At 42.4% G+C, this 25200-nt stretch overlaps 1 protein-coding gene across 1 annotated transcript in view; it reads left to right on the top strand.

The window, feature by feature from the left end:
• The window catches only part of LOC125465379 (complexin-1), a 185471-nt gene that overhangs the window by 37638 nt on the left and 122633 nt on the right, over window positions 1–25200 (top strand). Inside the window, exon 2 of the mRNA XM_048559232.1 lies at window positions 24300–24411. Coding sequence (XP_048415189.1) covers window positions 24381–24411 — 31 coding nt within the window. The 5' untranslated portion in view covers window positions 24300–24380. The remainder of the gene's footprint in view (window positions 1–24299; window positions 24412–25200) is intronic.

The following is a 25200-nucleotide window of genomic DNA, read 5'->3' as shown; positions in this document are numbered from 1 at the left end:
TGGAGAAACTCAGCAGGCTTAGCAGCATCTGTGGAGAGAGAAAGCAGAGTTAATGTTTTAAGACTGGTATGACTCTCCTTCAGAAGAAGAATCATTACAGATGCAAACGTGTAACTATCCTGCTGTTCAAGACATTTCCATGAGTTTTTCTTCTGCCTGAGGGAACAGACAGCAGATCAGTTGAACATCTCATCTGAAAAAAAAGTCCCATATTGTACAGCTCCGTCAGCACTGCAATGTCAGCTGAGATTACATCCTCAACACACTGCAATAGGATTTGAATGCTCAATGTTCTGATGCTGGGGTAAGAATGCTACAAAATGATTCAGCTGCCTTGCTTGGAAATCAAGCAGTTGCACAACCAGTAAATAGCAGTGTTGGAGAATCAATTCTCCAGTGTGGAACTTGATGAGTGAGCACTTGGAAAATGGGACAGGAGTTAACCGTACTTGAGCAACCAGCTGTATAGGAATGGTCTATATCATCACTTCTTCACTGTCACTGTGTCAAAATTAATTGGAGTAATACCTAGCACAAAGGAATATGGTTGCGGTTGTTGGAAGTCAGTAATCTTAGCTCCAGGACATCACTGGAAGAGTTCCTCAGAGTGGTGTTCTAGGCCTGGCCATTTTCAGTTGCTTCAGTGACTTTCCCTTCAAAACAGTGCCTCCAGTAACAAAAACACAAAAAGCAGATCTCTCTTTCACATCAATAACAAATCTGCAAACAAAACCCAAAAATGAAATATTGACTCTTCACTCCTGTTCAAAAGTTTTGATCTGGGATTAAAGCTATTTGGGGTGGCACGGTGGCTCAGTGGTTAGCACTGCAGCCTCACAGCGCCAGGGACCCAGGTTCGATTCCAGCCTCGGGTGACTGTCTGTGTGGAGTTTGCACATTCTCTCTGTGTCTGCGTGGGTTTCCTCCGGGTGCTCCGGTTTCCTCCCACAGTCCAAAAGATGTGCAGGCTAGGTGGATTGGCCATGCTAAATTGCCCGTAGTGTTCAGGGGTGAGTGGGTTATAGGGGGATGGGTCTGGGTGGGATGCTTCAAGGGGCAGTGTGGACTTGTTGGGCCGAAGGACCTGTTTCCACACTGTAGGGAATCTAATCAAATCTATTTAATCGGTGTCCTTTTGAAACCTGGCTGATGAATCAAAAGGTAATTACATCTATCCATTCCAAGCATTTAGAGGAGAAACAATTGCTTTTGTGAAATCCAGTAGGAATTTGTGAATTACAAACTAACCTACAATCCATTTTATAACCATTACCTTTCTATTGTTCTCTATTCATTTGTTGTTTACATGGAGTGACAGAGACCAGAAACTTGTTAGATTCTTTCCCTTTTCTCCTCTGGATTTAATATTTTTGTTTATTTTTCTGTCAGTTTTACAGTGCAAATGTGGAGTGGGGACAAATTGATTTATTACCTACAAACGTACAAATTAGGAACTGAGGTTGGCCATTCAGTTCTTCAAGCCTGTTCTGCCCCTCATTAAGATTATGGCTGATCTGTTAATGTTTCAAAATTCATACTTCCGTCTATCCCTAGTAATCTTTGATTTCTTTGCCTAAGGAAAATCTATCAACTTCATTTTTAAAATTATTCAATGTAACTGCTTCCACCACCTTCTGAGGCAGAGAGTTTCAAACAGAGATTGTACAAATGCCTGAGAAAAGAAATCTCACCTGTGTCCTAAAAGGGTAACGCCTAATTTTTAAAGAGTGCTCCTAGTTCTGGACTTACAGCATTATATCCTTTCCATATCCACCTCGTCAGTTCCTTATATACATTGATCAAATCACCCCTTGCTCTTCAGTACTCTAGTGAAAAGAAGTCCAGCCTCTCCAATTATTCATTACAAGAAAATATGCACATTCCAGATTGCAATCTTCTGAATTACCTCCAAATAAGAAGACTAAAACTGCACACAGTATTTGAGACAACAAGATGTAGAGCTGAATGAACGCAGCAGGCCAAGCAGCATCAGAGGAGCAGGAAAGCTGACGTTTCAGGCCTAGACCCTTCTTCAGATCATTTCTGAAGGGCTTGTCACATGAGGAGTGGTTGAGGCCTTTGGGTATGTTCTCAATGGGAGAGACTGGGAGCTGAGGGCACAGCCTTACAGTGAAAAGCCAACCCTTTAGAACTGAGATGAGTAGGAATTTCTGCAACCAGAGGCTGGTTAATCTGTGAAACTGTTTGTTGCAGCAAATTGTGGAGGCCAGGTCATTGAGTGTATTTAAGATAAGTTCTTAACTAGTCAGGGCATCACAGGACACAGGTTGAAGGCAGGAGAATGAGGTTGAGAATTGCATCAGCCATAATTGAATGGCAAAACAGACTTGATGGCCTGAATAGCCTGATTTCACTCTTATATTTAATGGTCTATTGTTTCCTGTTTTCTTTCTCCCTTTCTCCCTTCTTGAAAGAGGGGTTATGTTTTCTACCTTCTAGTCTGATTGAACCTTTTCAGAATCTAATTACTTGCAGAAAATTAACACAAGGGGATCTACTACCTCATTAGCCACCTCTTTCCAGACTCTAGGATCTAGTTCACCTGGTCCCACAGACTCATCAGCCACAACTCAATCAGTTTGATAAGTATTTGATTATGCTTTCACCAAGTTCCTCTCTCCTTTCCACCTTCTGATTGACTGACAGCTTTATTGTGGGATTTTACTTATAAAAATCCTGATTTTATGTATCTGTAGTTTCCAGATCTGAAATCAACTGGAAAGGGTTGGCACTGGTAACCTGGAATCTAAAATTACTCAAAGTGTCAGATAACTCAATTTGTTGCTGTTTCTTTTTGAGCTAGAAGATTGTGTGCTCAATTCTTACTCTGTGGCTTGAATATACATTTTAGGTAACACTTTGGATTAGAGGGGCCATCAGAAATGGTGGTGCTCATAGCTTTAGGGATTTAGGCTGGTAGGCTGTGGTGAGGGGTCTTGTGGGAAGGGAAACACGGGGGTCAGAGGTGAATTGTATCAAAAACCGCTACGTGTAAACTTTGAAGAGTTTCATGGAGGGTTTCTTACCATGAGTACCAGCGAGTTATCTGTCACAATTCTCAGCTGCTCATCTTATTAAGTGTGCAACACACATTTATAACACTGCTGTCATGCTCTTTTGCGCTCACCTGTGATGTTAGCTGCTGCTGGGACCCTGCAGTGTTCATAAAACTGGCACAAGTTTAAACCAGAGCTGTGCACTGTGTCTAATGCCACCAGCCTGGTCAGAAACAGTTGTGAGCACTGTCCACGGTCCACAGCTATTCCACAAGAAGGTTAGTGACTCTCTGTTCTGCAAGGGTATGCTACCTTACACATTCTAACTCTGATTGCATGGCCTCAATATTGCATGCAGAATTTTCCCTCAATGGCTTTCATGTAGCCATCCCCCAAAAACTTTGAACCACTCCCGCTCTCTGCACTTCTATTCACTGGCTCAGGATACCATCTCCCCTTTCCTGAATGATGAAAGTGCAGCCCCCCTGCTCCCAGACTGATCATAGTTCCCATTGACTGTTCATTGCTAATAAAGACACCAGCTGTAGGCAATCTGTCTGGGCTAAAAGACGAGGCAAGGCTGAGATGCTGTCAGCATCCATGTACCCTCAAAGTGAGTGACAGCTAAGAAGGCAAACTAGACCGCCTGAGAATGAACCCTGTTCTGCTGCAAGGGTCAGGTTCCTGTCCCTGCAAACAAAGTGGCCTGGCAGCAGTACTGCACAGTGAGATGTCAGTGAGCTCCTAAAGGCAGTACTGAAGTGCTGAGCTGTATCATATGTGAGCCCTGGTGATGCCAGCCTCTGGATGGAGGGTGCAGGCGGTCACTGCTTATGGAAAATGCCCTGAGGTGTTGAGGAATGCTGCCAGGATGGATATCCAAAAGGCATCTGCAAAATGCAGCCATTGGGTTTTTGTGTTTTCTGTTGGGAATTGTTATTTCTCTCCACTAACTGGAAATTCACAAACTGCATACATATGAGGCAAAATTAGGTAAAAACAAAACATCTCTCACCGCCCACTCATGAAATTCTCATCTCACTGTTTAGAACATAGAGCATAGAACATTACAGCACAGTACAGGCCCTTCGGCCCTCGATGTTGTGCCGACCTGTCATACCGATCTCAAGCCCATCTAACCTACACTATTCCATGTACGTCCATATGCTTGTCCAATGACGACTTAAATGTACCTAAAGTTGGCGAATCTACTACCATTGCAGGCAAAGCGTTCCATTTCCTTGCTACTCTCTGAGTAAAGAAACTACCTCTGACATCTGTCCTATATCTTCCACCCCTCAATTTAAAGCTATGTCCCCTTGTGTTCGCCGTCACCATCCTAGGAAAAAGGCTCTCCCTATCCACCCTATCTAACCCTCTGATTATTTTATATGTTTCAATTAAGTCACCTCTCAACCTTCTTCTCTCTAATGAAGACAGCCTCAAGTCCCTCAGCCTTTCCTCGTTTAAACCTTGGGTGGAAAATTGGACAGTTTTCTCTTGACGTTGAGCGTCCAGTTTTTGTTGTCATGCTTTACCAACTGGTTTGTCATTGCCTACATCATTCAGGAGCTCAGGAGATTACACCTGAGGGATCTGAAGAGCTTGGAGACTGTTTCTGATGGATATGGGACATCCACAATGCCAGCCCCCACTTCACCTTCAACGGCCACCAGCCCAATAAGTGTTGCTGGTTCCACACTTGGCATGGGCTCGTTCCCCCATGGGTTAAGTCCCAGGAGCAGTGGGAGGAGGTTCCTACATGGCCATCAATTGGCTGTATAAAGGCTTCAGTTGATCTAAATAGGGAAGGCTTCCAACAGCAATCCTGGATTCCAGTCTACTTAGGATGTGGCAGCAAATTGGAATCGGGAACAGTATTAGTAGATGATGCCATTTTTATGGAACATGCCGGTCCACGCCATCCCCTCCCCAGCCGCCAACCTACTCCAGCAGAGTGAGGGACTGTATTAAATTCAGCTCATGGGAACTACTCTGTCAGTTGCTCTGCCAAATGCAGACCAACAGTAAAACTTAAGGCTACATTTGGCAACATAATAGTCTTTGAGTGTTGTAATTCAGTATCTGCAAGGTGGTGTGTTAATACAAGTTACTTGAACAGGATTTTGATTACATATTTGTATCTTTTCAAATGTCAAGGCACTTAGGAGTTCTGTTTCTATTATGTTCTTGCAGTGAATTCATGCCCCACATTCTTTCAATGTACTTGTTGTTCCTGCTATTTTCGTTATTTAAGGAAGCAGCACTTCTATATTTATATCAGACTGTATAAAGCTGATGTTTAAAAACTATCAGAGTAGCTGACATTCTTTGATAATGTATTGCTGATGGTATCTTCCTGCTGACAGTGCTTCATAATTCAGTGTCTGTTTACCCCACACATTTTCATCGATAATTTTGCATAACTTTGTTGGATCATGTCTTGCATTTTAGCTGTTCTTTCTTGGAGCGTGTTACTCTCTCTTGTCCATCAGTTTTGTTTGCTGTGTGTGTTAAGCAGGTCACATCACCTTCTCTGAATTTTATATTTTTTAATTAAGGAGAGGTGTTGGCCCAGTGCTAATGGACTAGCAATCCAGACCTAAGGCAGGAAGTGTTGTGGAGGTAGGCTTATTTGAGGCTTTCAAAGGGTTACTTGATGGTTTTTTGGAAGGAAATAATATGCCAGGGTAGAGGATAAAGACAAGAAATTGGAACAGGTAATGATGCTCATTTGAACAGCCAATGAAGACATAATGAGCCAAATTGCCTCCTGCTGCATCATAACATTTTTGGTGATTCTGTAAAGTTCTGGAAACATAGTTTCAAACTTCAACATGGAGTTGGTGAAATTTGAATTCAATTAAAAAGAAATCTGGAATAAAAATCTAACCTAATGGTGGCCATAGTTACTGAATTGTTATCAAAACATTTCTGGTTTACAAATGTTCTTCAGGGAGAGGTACCAGCAGTCCTTACCCAGCCTGGCCTACAGGTGACTCCAGACCCACAGCAATGTGCTTCACTCTCAATCCAGAGCATCAAAAGGAAATGTCTGGCTAAAACAAATGTGGCTCCAGTTAAGAGTAGATAGGAGAACTTATAAAGCAGAATAGAGAAGTAGCAGAGCAATACAATGAATACTTTGTGTCTGTCCTCACTGAGGAATATATAAGAAATCTCCCAAAAGCCGAGGCTCAAGCAGTTAGGGATAGACAGGGTAGTTGTGCAAGTGTGAGGTGATGCACTTTGGTAGGACAAGTGTGAGGTGATGCACTTTGGTAGGACAAGTGTGAGGTGATGCACTTTGGTAGGACAAGTGTGAGGTGATGCACTTTGGTAGGACAAGTGTGAGGTGATGCACTTTGGTAGGAGTAACTGGAAGGCAAAGTACAGGGCTAATGGTAAGATTCTTAGCAGTGTAGATGAACAGAGAGATCTCGGTGTCCATGTACACAGATCCTTGAAAGTTGCCACCCAGGTTGACAGGGCTGTTAAGAAGGCAAACAGTGTTTTAGCTTTTATTAATAGAGGGATCGAGTTCCGGAACCAAGAGGTTATGGTGAAGCTGTACAAAACTCTGGTGCGGCCGCACTTGGAGTATTGCGTACAGTTCTGGTCACCGCATTATAAGAAGGATGTGGAAGCTTTGGAAAGGGTGCAGAGGAGATTTACTAGGATGTTGCCTGGTATGGAGGGAAGGTCTTACGAGGAAAGGCTGAGAGACTTGAGGCTGTTTTCATTAGAGAGAAGAAGGTTGAGAGGTGACTTAATTGAAACATATAAAATAATCAGAGGGTTAGATAGGGTGGATAGGGAGAGCCTTTTTCCTAGGATGGTGACGGCGAGCACGAGGGGGCATAGCTTCAAATTGAGGGGTGAAAGACATAGGACAGATGTCAGAGGTAGTTTCTTTACTCAGAGAGTAGTAAGGGAATGGAACGCTTTGCCTGCAACAGTAGTAGATTGGCCAACTTTAGGTACATTTAAGTCGTCATTGGACAAGCATATGGACATATATGGAATAGTGTAGGTTAGATGGGCTTGAGATCGGTATGACAGGTTGGCACAACATTGAGGGCTGAAGGGCCTGTACTGTGCTGTAATGTTCTATGTCCTATGTTCTATGTAGGTAAGACGTTTTCCCTGGTTAGGGAGTCTGTAAGATGAAGAGAAATTATCTTGCTCAGACGTTTGTAAACCTGTGTAGTTCTCTATAACAGAGGGCTATGCATGCTCAGTCTAGTGGGTTGGAAAATGAGGACCAGCAGTACACTATCATTGTTGTGAGAGGGAAAAGAAGGGATGAGGGGAGAAGTGCAGGATATAGGTATGACATGGCTTAGGGTTAATCAACCATTGTAGTAGGGAATCCTCATTTGAGGAGAAAGGCGGACATTTCTGAGGCCCCCTATATGTGTTTCAGATCTCCAGCATCTGCTGTTCTTTATTTCATGAGAGGATGATGGAGATGAAGTAAGTATAAGGCATTGAAGTGTTTGCTCAGTCATGGGGTAGGCTGAATAACTCTCACTCCAGCTACTATAAGGCTAGCCTTTTCAATCTTTCCTCAAAAGATAAATGCCTTATTCCAGGTATGATCACAGTAAACCTTCTCTGAACTGCCTCCAACACAGTCACATCCTTTCTTAGTGATGGCTAATGGCAATCTTCCAGAAAAATGTACTTTTTAAAATTGAAGGAAAAACCATTCAGGTACGAGTTTTTGCTGAAACAAATATGAATGCAGCAAGTCAATTTAGGAGATTAGATACTGTTTATATTCCTCTTAAACTCATTTAGAACATAGAACAGTACAGCACAGTACAGGCCCTTTGGCCCACGATGTTGTGCTGACCTATTATCCTACTGGGATCCATCTACACTGCATACCCTACATTTTACTATCCTCCATGTGCCTATCCAAAAGTCGCTTAAATGTCTCTATAATATCTGACTCCACTACCACTGCCAGCAGCACATTCCACATGCCCACTACTCTCTGTGTGAAGAACCTACCTCCGACATCTCCCCTATACCTTCCTCTGATCACCTTAAAATTATTCCTCCCAATAATAGTCATTTCCACCTTGGGGAAAAAGTCTCTGACTATCCACTCTATCTATGCCTCTCATCATCTTGTGCACCTCTATCAGTCACCTCGCATCCTTCTTCACTCCAATGAAAAAAAACCCAAGCTCTCTCAACCTTTCCTCATAAGACCTGCCCTCCAGTCCAGGCAGCATCTTGTTAAATCTCCTCTGCACTCTCTCTAAAGCTTCCACATCTTTCCTGAAATGAGGTGACCAGAACTGAACACAATATTCCAAGTGTGGTCTAACCAGGGTTTTATAGAGCTGCAGCATGACCTCATGGCCCTTCATCCCAATTCCCCTGCATTTTAGCATTTAACATTTATCTGTTCTGCCTGGCGTAATGGGAACTATAGCAACTGTGTGCTCAGTAGCTCTTCGGTACATTTGCTAAAAAAAGCTGAAATGGACATTTGAGACTTTGCTTCTATTGTTTAAAGATTATTATTGGACAAGGACAAATGTTTGATCCATCAAACCTCTTCCTTCAATGGACAACATATAGCCTATTCTATCACAAATTCCAAACTACATGTCATGCGAGACAATGTTCTCCTTTAGCTTTCAAAGAATCCAACAAGCCTTATCCAATCCCACAAAAGATAACAGGAGCACCTAACCCACCATTCAGTAAATGGGCGAAACTCTCCCCCAACCCTCAGTGAGCCAAGCTGCCCCTCAATGAGACAGAAAAGTCTTGAGGCCGGTCCAGGAAAAACTGGGAAACCTCTATCCATCTCCTGAAGTGAATTTGGGGAGACTGCTTGCTCATATTTTAATGAACAATTAAAAGAAATGCATCTAAGTGGAAGTGAAATATGCACAGGAAGTTCGGAAGGCATAGAAAATATTTTGATGGGAGAAAGTTCGGGTAGAGGAGCTTAAAAATCATTCCTCCCGAAAATCAGGATAGAGAAGTTGAATGGCCTTTTTCTGTGAGGTCTCTGTAATTCTATTTGACTAACAATTAGACATTTCCTTTTCTTTCTCTAACTTGTAAAGCTCCTTTACGAAGGACAGAGGTAAAATGTGCAACGTCCCAGTTGGCTGCTCCATGCAGATAATATTCCTCTCTGCTTTTCTGTACAGTTACTAGACCGTGTCCTGTGGCATGTTTGATCATCCCTGTCTAGACAAATTCTGTGACCTTCAATCCTGTCCCCAGCTACTTTGTTCAATATATTGTGAAACTCAGCAATGTGCGAGCAGTTTAGTCTCTGCTTCTTATTCAAGTAACCAGACAACAAAATAAATCTAGCCTGAAGGCTTTTGCTATTTTTCATGACCTTCCAGCAGACAGAATAATCCCAAAATGATACTCAGGTTGTCTCTAAGGCCAGTTCAGTACAATGTGCAGGCAGGAACTCACAGTTCGTATGATATATAAATTAAGTTTGGACTTATCTCCCTCTCTGTCGCCTTCATCTTAAACAAAAGCAGAAATTGCTGGCAAAATTCAGCAGGTCTGGCAGCATGTATGGGGAGAAAGCAGAGTTAATGTTTTGAGTCCAATGACTCTTCATCAGCACCTTGATCTTAATATCAGAAAAGGATAAAATTCAACTTTTAGTGTAGTCTTTGAACTGGTCAGCTGGATCAGAGCAAGTTCAAAGAAACATTAGGATGTTTAACCTCTTTACTTACCAGGATAAATCAGATAATGTCAGAAAAGGGGAATGTGACTTCTGGCCTGATTTTTTTGTGTTGCTCCCTCCCTCCAAGGGGTTCTGTGTTGAGTCATGTCTAAGTGATTGCCCATCAGAAGATCGCTCATAAAAGTCAGACAAAGATAAATGTGTATATTTTTGTCACATTAAGATCAGAGGTAGTGTTTCTAATCCTGATCTGAGGATCTGGACATATATTTCTAGTGGAATTTATGATCCTCTTTCCCAGAGGTGCTGGTACCACTAAGGAATTCCCTTGTCTACCAACTCTTTTCCTCTGGGAGAAATATAATAGAGATAATTTAAACCTTTTATTATAGACACCATCACTCTACCAAGGAGAGCAGAGGAAGATGACTATTGTTTTCTCACTGCTCTTAATTCTGACCTCATTAAAGTAAACATTCTGAATTGTAATTACTCCAGAGGATGTAGCGAAAGCGTTGCTGGTGGAATTTCTTTTGTCTCACTGTGGTACGGGCATGTGGTAACAGCTCCTGCCCTGTACACTAGGATTTTTGTTAACTCGTGGAGGTCTTTGTTGGCAAACTCTTGTTACACAGCTGATCTAGGCTAGTTGGTGAGAAGTGGAATAATTAATTTATTGGGAGTAGGTTAATGTATGTTTTGTTTTGGCAGCGTTCAAGGACATGTTCAAGTTTCTTGGATGCAGAATTGAAGAGATCAGGAATGGTTTACAAATCTATTGGAATAACAGCACTGTAAGGTACAAGCTGTAGATCACCTACTTATGGTGGTCAGTTTAATATTCGGACTGAGGCAACTGAAGTTAGAGATTTTCATCCAGACAGTATTTAATTGTGCCACTAGAGGGCAGCTGACCTTTGAGATGTATAAGCGCTTGCAGGTAGATTGCAAATAGTCAAGGGGCTACCCTACAGCCTTTCCTGACTGCTGTCAGGGCTGTTTCCGGCTTTCTGCTCAAGACAGTAGTAGTAATATGATTGTGTTACAGTACCTGGTCAATTGTGTTGTGTGGCACTACTGGTGTATTAAATAGTACAGGTGTCACAATTCAAAACTGGGGATCCATATGGTACTGTGCACCAGCATTGTGTTCAGTCACAACATGGCCTAGTATATCCCACTTTTACGATTACCATCAATCTGGGAGATCAGCCCTGGTTCAATGAAGGGTGCAGGTGGCATGCCAGGAGCAGCACCAGGTACATCTAAAAATGAGGTGGCAACCCAGTGGAGTGACACCCAGGATGACTTCAATGCCAACCCAGAGGCAGCATGCAATAGGCAAGACTAATCAATCCTTCAGGCACAGAGTCCCAGAGACGTACAGCATGGAAACAGATCCTTTGGCCCAACTCATCCATGGTAACCTGATATCCTATATAAATCCATTTGCCAGTATTAGGCCCATATCCCTCTAAACCATTCCTATTCATATACCCACCCAGATGCTTTTTAAATGTAATTGTACCAGCCTCCACCACTTCCTCTGGCAGCTCGTTCCCTACATGCATCACCCTCTGTGTGAAAGAGCCGTCTCTTAAGTCCTATTTATATCTTTCCCCTCTCATCTTTAACCTTTGCCTTGGAGAGGACATTGTTTATTCACCCTATCCATGCCCCTCATAATTTTACAAACTTCTGTAAAGTCACTCCTCACCTTCCAACGCTCTAGTCGAAAATAGCCCCAATCTATTCAGCCCCTCCCTACAGCTCAAACCCTCCAATCCCGGCAAAATTCTTCTATATCTTTTCTGAACCCTTTCTAGTTTTGCAACACCCTTACTATTGAAGGGAGACTAGAATTGCACGCAATATTCCAAAATTAGCCTAACCAATGCCCTATACAGTCACACATGACCTCCTAACTCCAATACTCAATGCACTGACCAATAAAGGCAAGCATACCACATGCCATCTTCACTATCCTATTTACCTGTAACTCCACTTCCAAGGAACAATGAACCTGCATTCCAAGGTCTCTTTGTTCAGCAACACTCCCCAGGACCCTACTATTAAGTGTATAAGTCCTGTCCTGATTTGCCTTTCCACAATGCAGTACCTCACATTTATCTAACTTAAACTCCATCTGCCACTCCTCAGCCCTTTGGCCCATCTGATCAAGGTGCTGTTTCACTCTGAGGTAACCTTCTTCATTGTCCGCTACACCTCCAATTTTAGTTTCATCTGAAAACTTACTAACCATAAGTCCTGTGTTCACATCCACATCATTTACATAAATGAGGAAAAGCAGTGGATTCAACACTGATCCTTGTGGCACACCGCTGGTCACAGGCCTCCAGTCTGAAAAGCAACAACTGATTGGATCTTAGCTGTACAGCCTTGCCACATCTTTTGTGAATGGTACTGGACAAATAAACAACTCACTGGAAGAAGAGGGTCCAAAAATATCACCATCACTAATAATGACAGAGCTCAGTACTCAAAGTGCAGACAGCAGCTAAATCACTTGCATCTATCTTCACCCAGAAGTGCCAAGTGACTGATCCATCTCAGCTTCCTCCAGTCTTCAACCAATTTGATTCTCTCTCAATGTGATGTCAAGAAATGGTTAAAGGCTTTATATATTGCAAATGCATTTGGCCCTGACAACATTCCAGCAATAGCACTGCTCCGGAACTAGCTGTGCCTTAGCCAAGGTGCTTCGGTAAAGCTACAATGCTGGCATCTTCCCGATAATATGGAAAATAGCCCAGTATGCTCTGTCTGAAAATGCAAGACAAACCCAGCGTGGCAAATAACTGCCACATTAGTCTTCTCTCTATCCTCAGCAGAAGTAATTGAAGATGTCTTTAAAAGTGACATCAAATGGCACTAAGAAAGGAATAACTTGTTCACTGATACACAATGCACCAATTGATTTCAACCAGGACTACTCAGCTCCTGGCCTTATTACAATCTGTTTTTTTAGATTGGATTCCATACAGTGTGGAAACAGGCCCTTTGGCCCAACAAGTCCACACCGCCCCTTGAAGCATCCCACACAGACCCATTCCCCTATAACCCACACATCCCCGAACACTACGGGTAATTTAGCACGGCCAATCCACCTAGCCTGCACATCTTTGGACTGTGGGAGAAAACTGGAGCACCCAGAGGAAACCCACGCAGACACGCGGAGAATGTGCAAACTCCACACAGACAGTCATCCGAGGGCTGGAATCGAACCAAGGTCCCTGGCGCTGTGAGGCTGCAGTGCTAACCACTGAGCCACCGTGCCGCCCACAATCTTGTCTAAACATGGACAAAAGAGCTGAATTCCAGAAGTGGAGTTCGTGTGATTCCTTTGACATCAAGGCAGCATTCAACCAACTATCCATAAGGAGCCCTGGCAAAACTAGTGTCAATGAAAACCAGTGAGCCAACTCTCTGCTAACTGCAGTAATTCCTGGCACAAAGGAAAATTATTGTGGTTGTTGGAGGTTAGCCATCTCAGCTCCAGAACATTATTTCCAGAAGTCTCCCTGGCCAAAACTTGTTCCTCAATGACCCTCCCACCATCATAAGGTCTGGTTCATGTGTGGAATGAGCTGCCAGAGGAAGTGGTGAATGCTGGTACAGTTACAATGTTTAAAAGACATTTGGACAGGTCCATGAATGGGAAAGATTTGGAGGGATATGGGTCAAATTCAGGCAAGTGGGACTAGTTCAGTTTGGGAACATGGTTGGTATGGACTAGTCGGACTGAAGGGTCTGTTTCCACATTGTATGACTTTATGACTCTAGTAGTTAGGATATTCACCAATAATTGCATAATGTTCAGCACCATTCGAGACTCCTCACATACTGGACAATATCCAGGCTTAAGCTGAAAAGTATAAGGTTAATGTTCCAGAGGAGAAAGGACAAAGTGGAGAAACAGAGAAGGAATTGTGAGTGATGGAACAGATAAACCACAGCAGATAAATAACAGTCCAATGAAGAGGTGGAGAAAGAGACATAGACACAGGTAGGTACAGTAGGCACATATACAGAGATGGAGAGATACTGAAAGGAGCCACTGCAGTGTACAGAAATATTGATGCAACCAGAGACAGAGAGAGGCTGAAATAGAGCGCAAAGTGTAGCCAAGTAGATTGATGGAGATTGACAGTGGAAGAAGGAAGTAGGAAGGCAAAAGCAGAACAAAACAAATGTAAGAAATGTAAATTGCAACGTCGAAATAATGGGAAGGACATTAGTGTGCCAATGATAGTTTTAAAAAATTGAATAATTTTCCAGCTTTGTAAATGTGTACAGAACTCCTGGCAGATGTTGTGCCAGCATTCTAAAATCCTGCTAGATACAATACAGTAAATTGTTTCATTGATCCATTTCAATGTTTGTCTTATAATAATTGCCAAGGTTATGAAATTTCTGGACCAAAAATACTCAGTAACAACTTAGTCCAATGTTGTTAGATCCTTAAAAATTGGAGCTTATTTCTCAGATTAATTACTCAGTTCTGTAGTTTATGTGGATATATGTTAATTGTAGTTTCCTAGATACTGAAATATTGCCCACAAAACCACTCATGATTATAAAATCATAAATACATTACTTTGACATTGACTTCCTCTGCTCTGTGAATTGATGTTTAATTCTGAATGTACATGTAACCTTGAAAAGTGATTTAATATTAGAAAAGACAAGGTGTGGATTTGATTATTAATAGCTGCGAAATATTTATTATTCAACTCATAGAACATGTGCAATGTGTGTATAGATTCAGTTGAAGAAAACTCCTGGTCCAAATCTTCTGGACAGTGTCATTGCTGAATGCAATGATACTGCCTGAGAAAATTTCTGTGGCCCAATCTTCTGGCGAAATAACAATGTTTCATCTCAGACATCACGGAGAAGATTGTCAGAGACGGGAAAACATTGGACAGAGACAGACTCTTTTTCACAACAATAGCTGCTGTATTAATATGAGTTTTTAAAAGCCTCCAAGGTGACCAAAACTGGGTAAAGTTTTTAGCAGAGGAGGAACTAAAGCAGGTGTCACATTGAGTGATGTTTCAGAGATGGAAGTAATGGATACAATGTTGGATTCACGGAGTGCTGAGCCAAAGACACAGCCGTAGTTTTCCCAACTGTTTCACCCTGACAACATGCCAAATCCTTGTTACCTATAGGGATAGGAGCAATGGGCCTTTTGCAGATAATAACAAAAACATGCACAGCACTATTAGAGTACTCCTTTGGAGGTATTTTGTCTCACTTAGCTGGCAAGCTGGTTTACAATGCAGTAAGAAAACAACAGCACAGGCCCTATTCCTGTACTGGCTGAGGTTAACTTTCTCAACCTCACCTGAGGCTTGGTGACCCTCGGGTTAAACTCACCAATGGGCTATCTCTCTCTAATCATAGAATGGGACTTTGGTGAATTTACCTTTTTAGAAATCCTGGATCATCTACAAAGGACCATGCAATTGTTTGGGCCTTGTCAATGAGGGGATAAAATTTCAGGTCTGGAGCCAACTTCATAAAAACCTCATCTTGTGGCACAGTGGTAGTGTCACTACCACTGGACTGGAGGCCCAGATCCAAGTGCCACCAGCACCAGAGGTGTGTAATAACATCTGTGAACAGATTGATTAGAAAAACAAATTACTTTAAAAAAAAGGATGTGTATATATAAAATCCTAAATTATCATGTTGTAACTCTCACCGATCACTGAATTTATATTTTATACATTACAGCTTCTGGCATGGGATTCACCCATGGAAAATACATCAGAAATTATACTTGACTTCAGGGCCTATGGATGTTCGGCCCGTTAATGTAACAGAAAATTCAGTAAGCTGTAAGTTCTTGGCTGACTATTTAGACTGTTGTGTCATTGTTGCACGTCAGTTTCCTGGAGATCCTCACCTCCAGCACTGTAGCAGTATTGAAGTATGTGGCTGCAACATCTAAGGCAGGTGGTAAAGTATTACTCTGTCAAGAGCAATAAACATTGCCCTTTCTAGCAATGCTCAAATCTTGAGAATGCAGCCTTTAAAAAAAAACTCTACACCATGATCAATAAAACTGGAAGGATCCTGACTGCAGTGTTTATGAAATGCAGGATTTTTTTAAAGTTCACTTGAAGGACATGAGCATCACTAGCTGGGCCAGCATTTACTGTCCCTAGTTGCCCCTTGAGAAGATGGGGGTGAGCAGCCTTTTTGAACCACTGAGGCCCGTGTGCTGTAGGTTGACCCTGTCGTTAGAGAGGAAATTCCATGATTTTGACCAAGCGACACTGAAGAAATGACAATATATTTCCAAGTCAGGATGGTGTGCTGCCTGAACGGAACTTGCAGGGGGTGGTGTTCCCGTGTATCTCCTGCCCTTGTTTTTCTAGATGGAAGTGGTCGTAGGTTTGGAAAGTGCTCTCTGAGGACGTTTAGTGAATTTCTGCAGTGCGTCTTATAGATAGTACACACTGCTGCTACTGAGTGTGGGTGGTGGAGGGAGTGGATGCTTGTTAATGTGGTGCCAATCAAGAGGCTGCTTTGTCCTGGATGGTGTCACGCTTCTTGAGTGTTGCTGGAGCTGCACTCATCCAGGCAAGTGGGGAGTATTCCATCACACTCCTGACTTGTGCCTTGTAGATGGTGGACAGGCTTTGGGGAGTCAGGAGGAGAGTTTCTTGCTGCAGCATTCCTAGCTGTTTGCTTGCTCTTATAGCCACTGTATTTATATGGCAAGTCCTGTTGACTTTCTGGTCAATGATAACCCCAAGGATGTTGACAGTGGGGAATTCAGTGATGGTAACACCACTGAATGTCAAGGGATGGAAGATGGATTGTCTCCTGTAGGAGCTGACATTTGAGTGGTGCAAGAAGTTGCATGCCACTTGTTAGCTCAAACTTAGATATTGTGCAGTTTTTACTGTATTTGGATATGAACTGCTTCAATACCTGAGGAGTTGTGGATGGTGATACGCGTTGTGCAAACATCGGCAAACATTCCTGCTGTGGTTAGAAGACTTAACGAATTGAGTGATGCTTTCTAAGGTGGCACAGTTTAGGAATATAGGCGCAAAATAGGAGGATGTGTTGGTGTCGTGGTATTGTCATGGATTGGTAATCCACAGAGCCAGGAGTGCTTTATCCTTATCTGAGCAGTCCTACATGCAATTCCAGATTCATAGCAATCTGATTGGCTCTTAACTGCCCCAGAAATAGCCCAGCAAGACCTTCAGTTCAAGGCAAGTAGAGTTAGCCAATGTGACCCACATCCCATGAATGAATAAAACCATGCAGTCTACCTCACATGCACCAAGTTTTACACTGCCTGCAACTGTAACCAACAAAATGTCATTTTAAATTTTAAAAAACCCATCTTAATATCAGAAAAATGTAGATTTGTTGGTTGGTTTTGTAATAATGTTTGACACTTTCCCCATATTTGGAGTATGAATGAAGGACAGAGAATGGGGCAGCAGAAAATGTAGAGAATGGGGCGGACGGCAGAGATAAATAATAGACTAAAGGAACGAAAAGTGAATGGATAAATGTTTTAACCGCATGTCTTGGTGTTAAATGAGTTCTTTTAGGATAGGAACTTACCATCATATTGCTATAATTCACCAAACTAGCTCAAATTCAAACTGTTATTGCAGAATTAAGAGCAAGAGTGTAACATTTAGTCAATTAAAATGACCAGTTTAATGCAGTAAATTTCAGATTTTTCAGGTTTGAGGTTTCCATGATGGATGCAGCTCCAATGTCTACCTTCAGCCCCAGTGTGAGAATTTCTCATGTCACTGCATTGGAATATCTCCAAACTCGAATTTGGCATAAATTGACATAATAATCCAAAAAAATGTAAAACCCATGCTAGGATTTTTAATTGAACCTTAAAATCACAGCAAATTTCACCTCAATGTCTGCATAGACAGCTTGGCTTTGTGCAGGGACCGTCATGTCTCACAAACTTGCTTGAGTTTTTTGAATAATGACAAAGATGATTGAGGGCAGGATAGTAGATGTTGTTTATATGGACATTAGATTAGATTAGATTCCCTACAGAGTGGGAACAGGCCCTTTGGCCCAACAAGTCCACACCGCCCCTTGCAGCATACCATCCAGACCCATCCCCCTATAACCCACACACCCCTGAACACTATGGGCAATTTAGCATGGCCAATCCACCTAACCTGCACATCTTTGGACTGTGGGAGGAAACTGGAGCACCCGGAGGAAACCCACACAGACACGAGGAGAATGTGCAAACTCCACACAGACAGTCACCTGAGGCTGGAATCAAACCCAGGTCCCTGGTGCTGTGAAGCTGCACTGCTAACCGCTGAGCCACCGTGCCGCCCAGATGGCCGTATTTAGCATGGCCTTTGACAAAGCCCCTCATGACAGACTGATACAATAGGCAAAGTCTTATAGGATCTGCATTTAGATGGATACAGAACTCACATAGTCATAGACAGAGACTAAAAGTGGAAAGGTGTTTTTCTGACTGGAGGTCAGTCACCAATGGTGTTCCATAGGGATCAGTGCTGGAACCCCTGTTGTTTGTAATATATCCAAATGATTTAGAGGAGAATTTAGGTATCCTGCTTAGTAAGCTTGCAGATAACACAAAGATTGGAGGGAAGGAGCTGCAGATAGTGAGGTGGATTGGCAGAGAACTTAGAGGATATGGATAGGCTGGAGATCTGGCCAAAGAAAAGACAAATGGAGTTTATTCCAGGCAAATATGAGGTGATGCATTTTGGCAGATTTAACACAGGAGGGAAGTATACAGTAAATGGCAGAACCCTTAGAAGAATCAACACACAGCAGGATCTGGGGGTGAAGATCCACATTTCCTTGAAAGTGACAACACAAGGGGATAAGGTGATCAAGAAGGTGTATGACATGCTTGTCTTCATCGGTCGGGGTAGAGAGTATAAAAATTGGCAACTCATTTTGCAGCTTTATAGAACTTTAGTGAGACCACATTCGGAATATTGTGTATAGTTCTGGTTGTCACACTAACAGAAGGACGTGGGGGCTTTGGACAGGGCACAGAAATGGTTCACAAGGATGTGGCCTGATTTGGGGGGTATTAGCAATGAGGAGAGATTTGACAAACTTGTTTTATTTTCACTTGAATGTCAAAGCATTAGGTGCAACCTGATAGAAGCCACAAAATGATGAGAGGCTTTCACAGAATGGATAGTCAGAGTCTTTTTATTTCCCAGAGTAGAATTGTCACTTCATAGGGGACAAAGGTTTAAGGTAAAGGAGGAAAGTCGATTTGATTTATTGCAGTCACATGTACCTAACAACAGTGAAAAGTTCTGTTTTGTGAACAGTACAGTCAGATCATAGCAAACAAGGGCGTACAGATCGTAGGTGCTTAGACAGAGCAAGGCGTATACAGTTTCAGCTGCACAGGAAGGCACAAAACACAATCAACATGATTTGAAATTTGAGAGGTCTGTTCAGTCTAATAACGGCAGGGAACCTGTTGGTGCATGTGTTCAAGCTTCTGCCTGAATGAAAGACCGCATTACCACGGTGGGGGTGGCCTTTGATGTTGACAGCCTTTCTACAGCAATAAGAAGTATAAATGGAGTTCATGGATGGGAGGTTGGCTTTTGTGATGGTCTGGGCTGTGCACTCAACCTTCTGTAGTTTTTTTTACTTTCTATAGTTTCTTACCTTCTGTAGTTTCTGACTAAGCCGTTATGCACCCAGATAGAACACTTTCTATGGTGCGTCGGTGAAAGTTGGTGAGGGACCTTACAGATATGTTGAATTTCCTGAGCTGTCTGAGGAAGAAGAGGCATTATTTTGCCTTTTTGATTGTTGCATCTAAGTTGGAGGTCCAGGACAGATGGTTGGTTATCGTCACTCCCAGAAACTTGATGCTCTTGACCCGCTCCACCTCAGTTCTGTTGATGTAGATTAGAGACATGTCCTCCTCCTTTCTTCCTGAAGTCAATGATCAGTTGACATTGACAGAGAGAATGTTTAAAGAAGGCAAGATTTTTGCAGAGGGTCATAAGTAGATGCAGATACAACAACAGTGTTTCAGAGGCATCTTGACTGACATATGAATAGGCAGGGAATAGAGGGATACAAACTGTGTAGAGCTAAAGGGTTTTTTCTTTAGAAAGACATCAGGTGACAGTGCAGTCTTGGTGGGCCAAAGGGCCTGTTCCTGTGCTATACTGATCTTTGTTCTATTTCATACACATTGCAACCAGAAAGCTACAGTCTTTCTGGTCTTATTGGTTTTGGTGCAGAGTTTTGACTGCATTCTCAGGATTTCTGCATTGCAAGAAACAGCAGCAATAATTACCCTTGTTTTGTGATGTTCCTGAACTGCTGCAGCAATGCCCTTTGAAACTGCTACAGTGCACCATGCAGGGAGTTCCAGAACTTAGACCCAACAATAATGAGGAACTTGTGTATATACTGCAAAGCAGGATGGTTTGTGACTAGGAAGGGAATGTGAACAAGATCCATAGAATTCCTACAGTGTGCAAAGAGGCCATTCGTCCCAACAAGCCCACACCACGACTCTGAAGAGCATCCCACCCAGACCCATTCCCCTACCCCAGCATTTCCCATGTCTAATGCACCTAACCTAAACAACCCTGAACACTACGGGCAATTTAGCACTGCCGATCCACCTAGCTGCATATTTTCAGACTGTGGAGGGAAACCAGAGCACCTAGAGGAAACCCACGCAGACACAGGGAGAATGTGCAAACTCCACACAGACTGTCGCCTGAGGGTGGAATCGAACCCAGGTCCCCAGCACTGTGAGGCAGCAGGGCTAACCACTGAGCCACCGTGCCGCCCTGTTGTGGCATTGCTGTAGATTTCCATGTGCTTACTTATTCACAGTGGCAGAAGTCACAGGTTCAGATGCCATTGAAGAAGTTGTCAGTCGATGCAGTGCAATCGAAGACAACACATCAAGGAAAGGCCACCACGTAGAAAGCTAAAATGAAAATTCGTTCAGTACAGCTCCAAGAAGGATGACCAGACCCCAGATGTTAATCTAATTTTTTTTTCCCCCAGGTGCTGCTAGACCTGCTGGGCTTAACCAGCAACTTCTGTTTTTGTTCCTGATTTACAGCATCTGCAGTTCTTTGGTTTATATTTACCCTGCTCAGTGCCCTGCCTCACCATTGCCACTTGCTGCAGAAGTTCTGTTTCACTTAGCAGTTCTAAACTGCCTACCAGGAGAGAAATATTGTTAACTTTTTGAGGCCATAAATTTTTCTTTAGGCCCACTCTGATCCCCTGACCCAACTGCCATGCGGGGACTGACTATTCCCAGCTTGTGTGCAGAGCCTCAGGAAGCCCACAAGTTCACGTTAGGAAAAGGTGCGATGAGAGTATGATCCCCAGGAGGGGAGAGGTGACTGAGAGGGAGAACTCGGGGAATCAGTTGGTGGTGAGATAGGGTGGCCCAGGGTGGATGATTGAGTTGGGGACCACCAGGAGGAGAGAATTGAGGAAGGGGGATAGAATTGTAGCAACAACCTTGTTGTCTTTTTGGAGTCAGAAGGAACACAAAATCTTTGAGTAACCCCCAGTTGTTAGGGACGCAGGAAAATAGGCAGCAAGCAATTAGCAGCAGCTTGACACACACCGCCCAGGACTTGGCTGTGATAAACTGGTCAGCTGTGTTAGGCATGTATTATTTCATAAAAGGGCCATGTGGTTTTACATGATATTTTAGCTCTTTGTTCTGATATGGCCATTGCCTTTCCTTAATTGTCCTTGAACTGTGTGACATACAAAGCCATTTCAGAGGACAGTTGAGACAAGCAAATTGCAGTGAAGGATATTAGTGAATCAGATTTATTTTTAAGCAAAAAACAAAGATAGTTTTCAAGATTTCCATGACTGAGACTAGCTTTCAATTCATAGATTTTTATTCACTGAATGTAATTTTCACTGTCTGCTGTGGTGTGACTTGAAGCCAAGTCCATAGAGCATTGCCCTGGGCCTCGGTGACATTGCCTCTGCATCACTGCCTCCTCTTCTAGAGTCCTAGCTGTCTCCTGTTGGAACCAGGATGATATAGTGACTGTATCACTTCTGACAACCAAAGCCTTCCCCTGCAATAAGCAATCAGTATTTATTAATACAAACCTCATTTATTACCTTCGTATTGGTTAAATGACCTGCCATGTCCTTGGGACATATCTTGCTATGTAAATGCAGCTGACATTCTCTTGTTCCCACAGTGGAACTGAAATTATACATAATGCTCAGCAGCAGAATACAGCATATCAATGGTTTCATGAATTATGGGAAAAAGGAATTAAACTTGCCACCTGAGCATAAGGAAAATTGAGTTCTGAGGAAGGGTCACCGGACCTGAAACGTTAACCCTGTTTTCTCCTCCACAGATGCTGCCAGACCTGCTGAGCTTTTCCAGCAACTTTGTTTTTGTTCCTGATTTATAGCATTCGCAGTTCTTTTAGTTTTTATTATGGAAAATTGCAGCTGACTCTCGGGTTGTGTGCCCAGTAGAGAAGGCAAAAAACACCTGCACTAGTGAAACCCCAGGCACCAGGTGGGCAGGAAAAGAAATGAGGGGTAGGGCAACACGGAAGCTGCACCCTCAACATAAGGTCTACTGAAGCCAAAGCTACCTGAGAATCAGTGCGTCACAGACTTATTCGGAAAATAGAAACGTAGCCCTGCACCCTCTTTGGTAAAGACCTCAAACCTTGAAATATACCACACCCTGCTATAAGCAGTCAAAGTCACTGTGGCTTTGGAAATCCTCTGCTTCCAATTCTTTCCAATGATCACCTGTGGACTTTTGCAGGTCATTGGGCCTCTTTTAACACCACCAGGCAGCTTCATGCTGTCCTGAAAGGTTGTTGCAAGAAATGTTTCTGTGAGCCTGCAATTCCACTTACAGCACTCGGATGGCAGCCAGAGTATTGGCTAACGTGAACTTACTTTGGCCTGCTGCCATTGTTACCACAGCTGATTTAAATCAACTGATTTAACTAGTCATTGCATTCCTGAGTTATGAAACACTTATGCAGGTTTGGGATCCAAGGATAGTCCAAATTACATTTCCGTTCCACAGTGAAAATTCAGCTGCAAAGTCATTGAGACAAAGTTATGGTGGGACCCTCTGATCCAACCGTAATCCCAAACTAAACTAACCGCACCAACCTGACTTTGGCCCATCTGGCCTCCAAACATTTCCTATTCACGTATTTATCTAAATGCCTTTCAAATGTTGTAACTTTACCTATATCCCACCACTCCCGGTGGAACTTCATTCCAAGCAGGAACCACAAAAAAAAGTACCTCATGTCAGTTTTAAATCTTTCTCCTCTCACCTTAAAAATATGCCCCTTAGTCTTGAAATTGCCCAATCTAGGAAAAAGAACCCTTCCATTTGCCTTATCCATACCCCTCATGATTCTGTAAACTTCTATAAGGTCATCCCTCAACCTCCTACGCTCCAGTGAGACAAGTCCCAGCCTATCCAGCCTCTCCTTATAACTCAACCCTCCATTCCCAGCAACACCCTGGTAAATCTCTTTTGAACCCTCTCCAATTTAACAATATCCTTCCTATATTAGAAAGGCCAGAGGAGAGAACGCTGTGCCAGGCAGGCAGCATCACTGGGAGGAGTGGGTAGGGAGAGGACCCTGTGAGCTTGGAGTATTATTCTGACTACAGCTTTTAAATTTATTTACCTCAACATAAGTATACTTGTTTTCAATCAAATGGCCACATGAAATATCAACAGTTGATTCAATTTCGAGTCAATTTCTCCTCAAATACCATGATTTACTGCAATGTCCGAGGAGTCAGTTGAGGGTGTGAGTGAGAAGGCTCTCTGCCGCTAAGTTTTATTTAAGGCAAAGTTGCATCATTATTTAACTGGTCTGTGCTGTAAACAAAGTATAATAATGATGTGTATACCCCTACATTACATTTCTATTACTTAATGTGTGCTTTTACTTTGCTTATGAGAACCTCTTACTTACCCAGAATAGTTGATCAGCCAGCACACTCCTGGTCCCATAAGTGATGTTTAATAAGACATTTGCTGCACTACCGTAAAGACAAAAGGTGGGACCAAGACTGGGTGATAACAAAGTGTGAAGCTGGATGAACACAGCAGGCCAAGCAGCATCTCAGGAGCACAAAAGCTGACGTTTTGGGCCTAGACCCTTCATCTTGACCTGCTGTGTTCATCCAGCTTCACACTTTATTATCTTGGATTCTCCAGCATCTGCAGTTCCCATTATCATCAAGACTGGGTGACCCTGGATGTCAACGGATGTAGAGGTTAGGATTAAGAACAAAAGTGAAACTAATGGCAGATACCAAGGGCTTAATTCAGTAAAAACTTTAAGTTAGAACCTTCCTGTTATAGGTGACTCAGTCTCTCCCTTTATTTAACTGCAAAATAACATATAGAGTGTTCTCAAATGTTTCAGAACAGCTCCATCATTTGTACTTTCAAATATTTTCTAAAAGTTCATGGGTTTCAATGTTATTAAGTGCTTATATTAATAGTTTTGTTGTGTTTTATTCAGGTTCCCAATTTCTAAGGATCATTCTGTGTAATGTGAATGTAACAACAAAGTTGAAGGTACAGAAAGCGATCAGAGAAGATCATGGACTTTGTTATGAAGCAGGCTCTGGGAGGTAAGGCTCACCATTGGGGAGAAGCAGGGATCAGCTTGGAAACTCATCACTACCCACACCTTGGCTAGAAACCCATATGTAGCAGGGAAAGAAGGAGACCGACCATAGAATGGAACTGGTCATGAGATTAGCAGTAAACTGAGAAAGAATCAAAAACAAAAGACTAAAAAATAAAGAATAAAGAACAAACTTGTAAAGTACACAGATTTAATAAATTATATCTTTTTTAAAAAAGTCAGCTTTATTAACAATTTGAAGACAAAGCAATTGACATAAAAGTGCTGTAGAATTATTAAGAATAATGTTTAAACATGAATAAATGAATAAAAAAAAGCAAATGGACTCAAAAAAGTGCCAGAGTTAGTTCCCCCGAGTCTTACTTATTTGAGGTAGGCTATACCAATCCATGAAGTGATAGCCTGCTAATGTGAAGAGGTTAAGGTATGTTATAACTGAGATAGGAGGAAGGCAGTGTGTTTCTTTAGTCCCACTGCTCTAAGGCATGCAACATCAGTCTCAAAAATGTTTTATCCAAGTCCCAATTTGGCCAATCGTACGCTTTCTCTATGTTATACTTGGAATGAAAGGATATCAACCAGGTTTCTTCAATAAACATAAAATTATCAATTTATTATAAAGCAAAGCCCATATGATAAGAATTGTTTAATAAGTGCAGTTTGTATTTGTAAAATGAAAATATAAATGTTTACCCAAATAAACACAAACACGCACACAAATACGCACACTTAAACTTTAGGGAAAGAGGAAGAAACACATTTTTGTCTTTAA

This window comes from Stegostoma tigrinum, chromosome 1 (assembly GCF_030684315.1).
Source record: "Stegostoma tigrinum isolate sSteTig4 chromosome 1, sSteTig4.hap1, whole genome shotgun sequence".
Classification (NCBI taxonomy): Eukaryota; Metazoa; Chordata; class Chondrichthyes; order Orectolobiformes; family Stegostomatidae; genus Stegostoma; species Stegostoma tigrinum.
The sequence above is the reverse complement of the archived record's forward strand: the minus strand, read 5'-3'. Positions and strand labels throughout refer to the sequence as shown.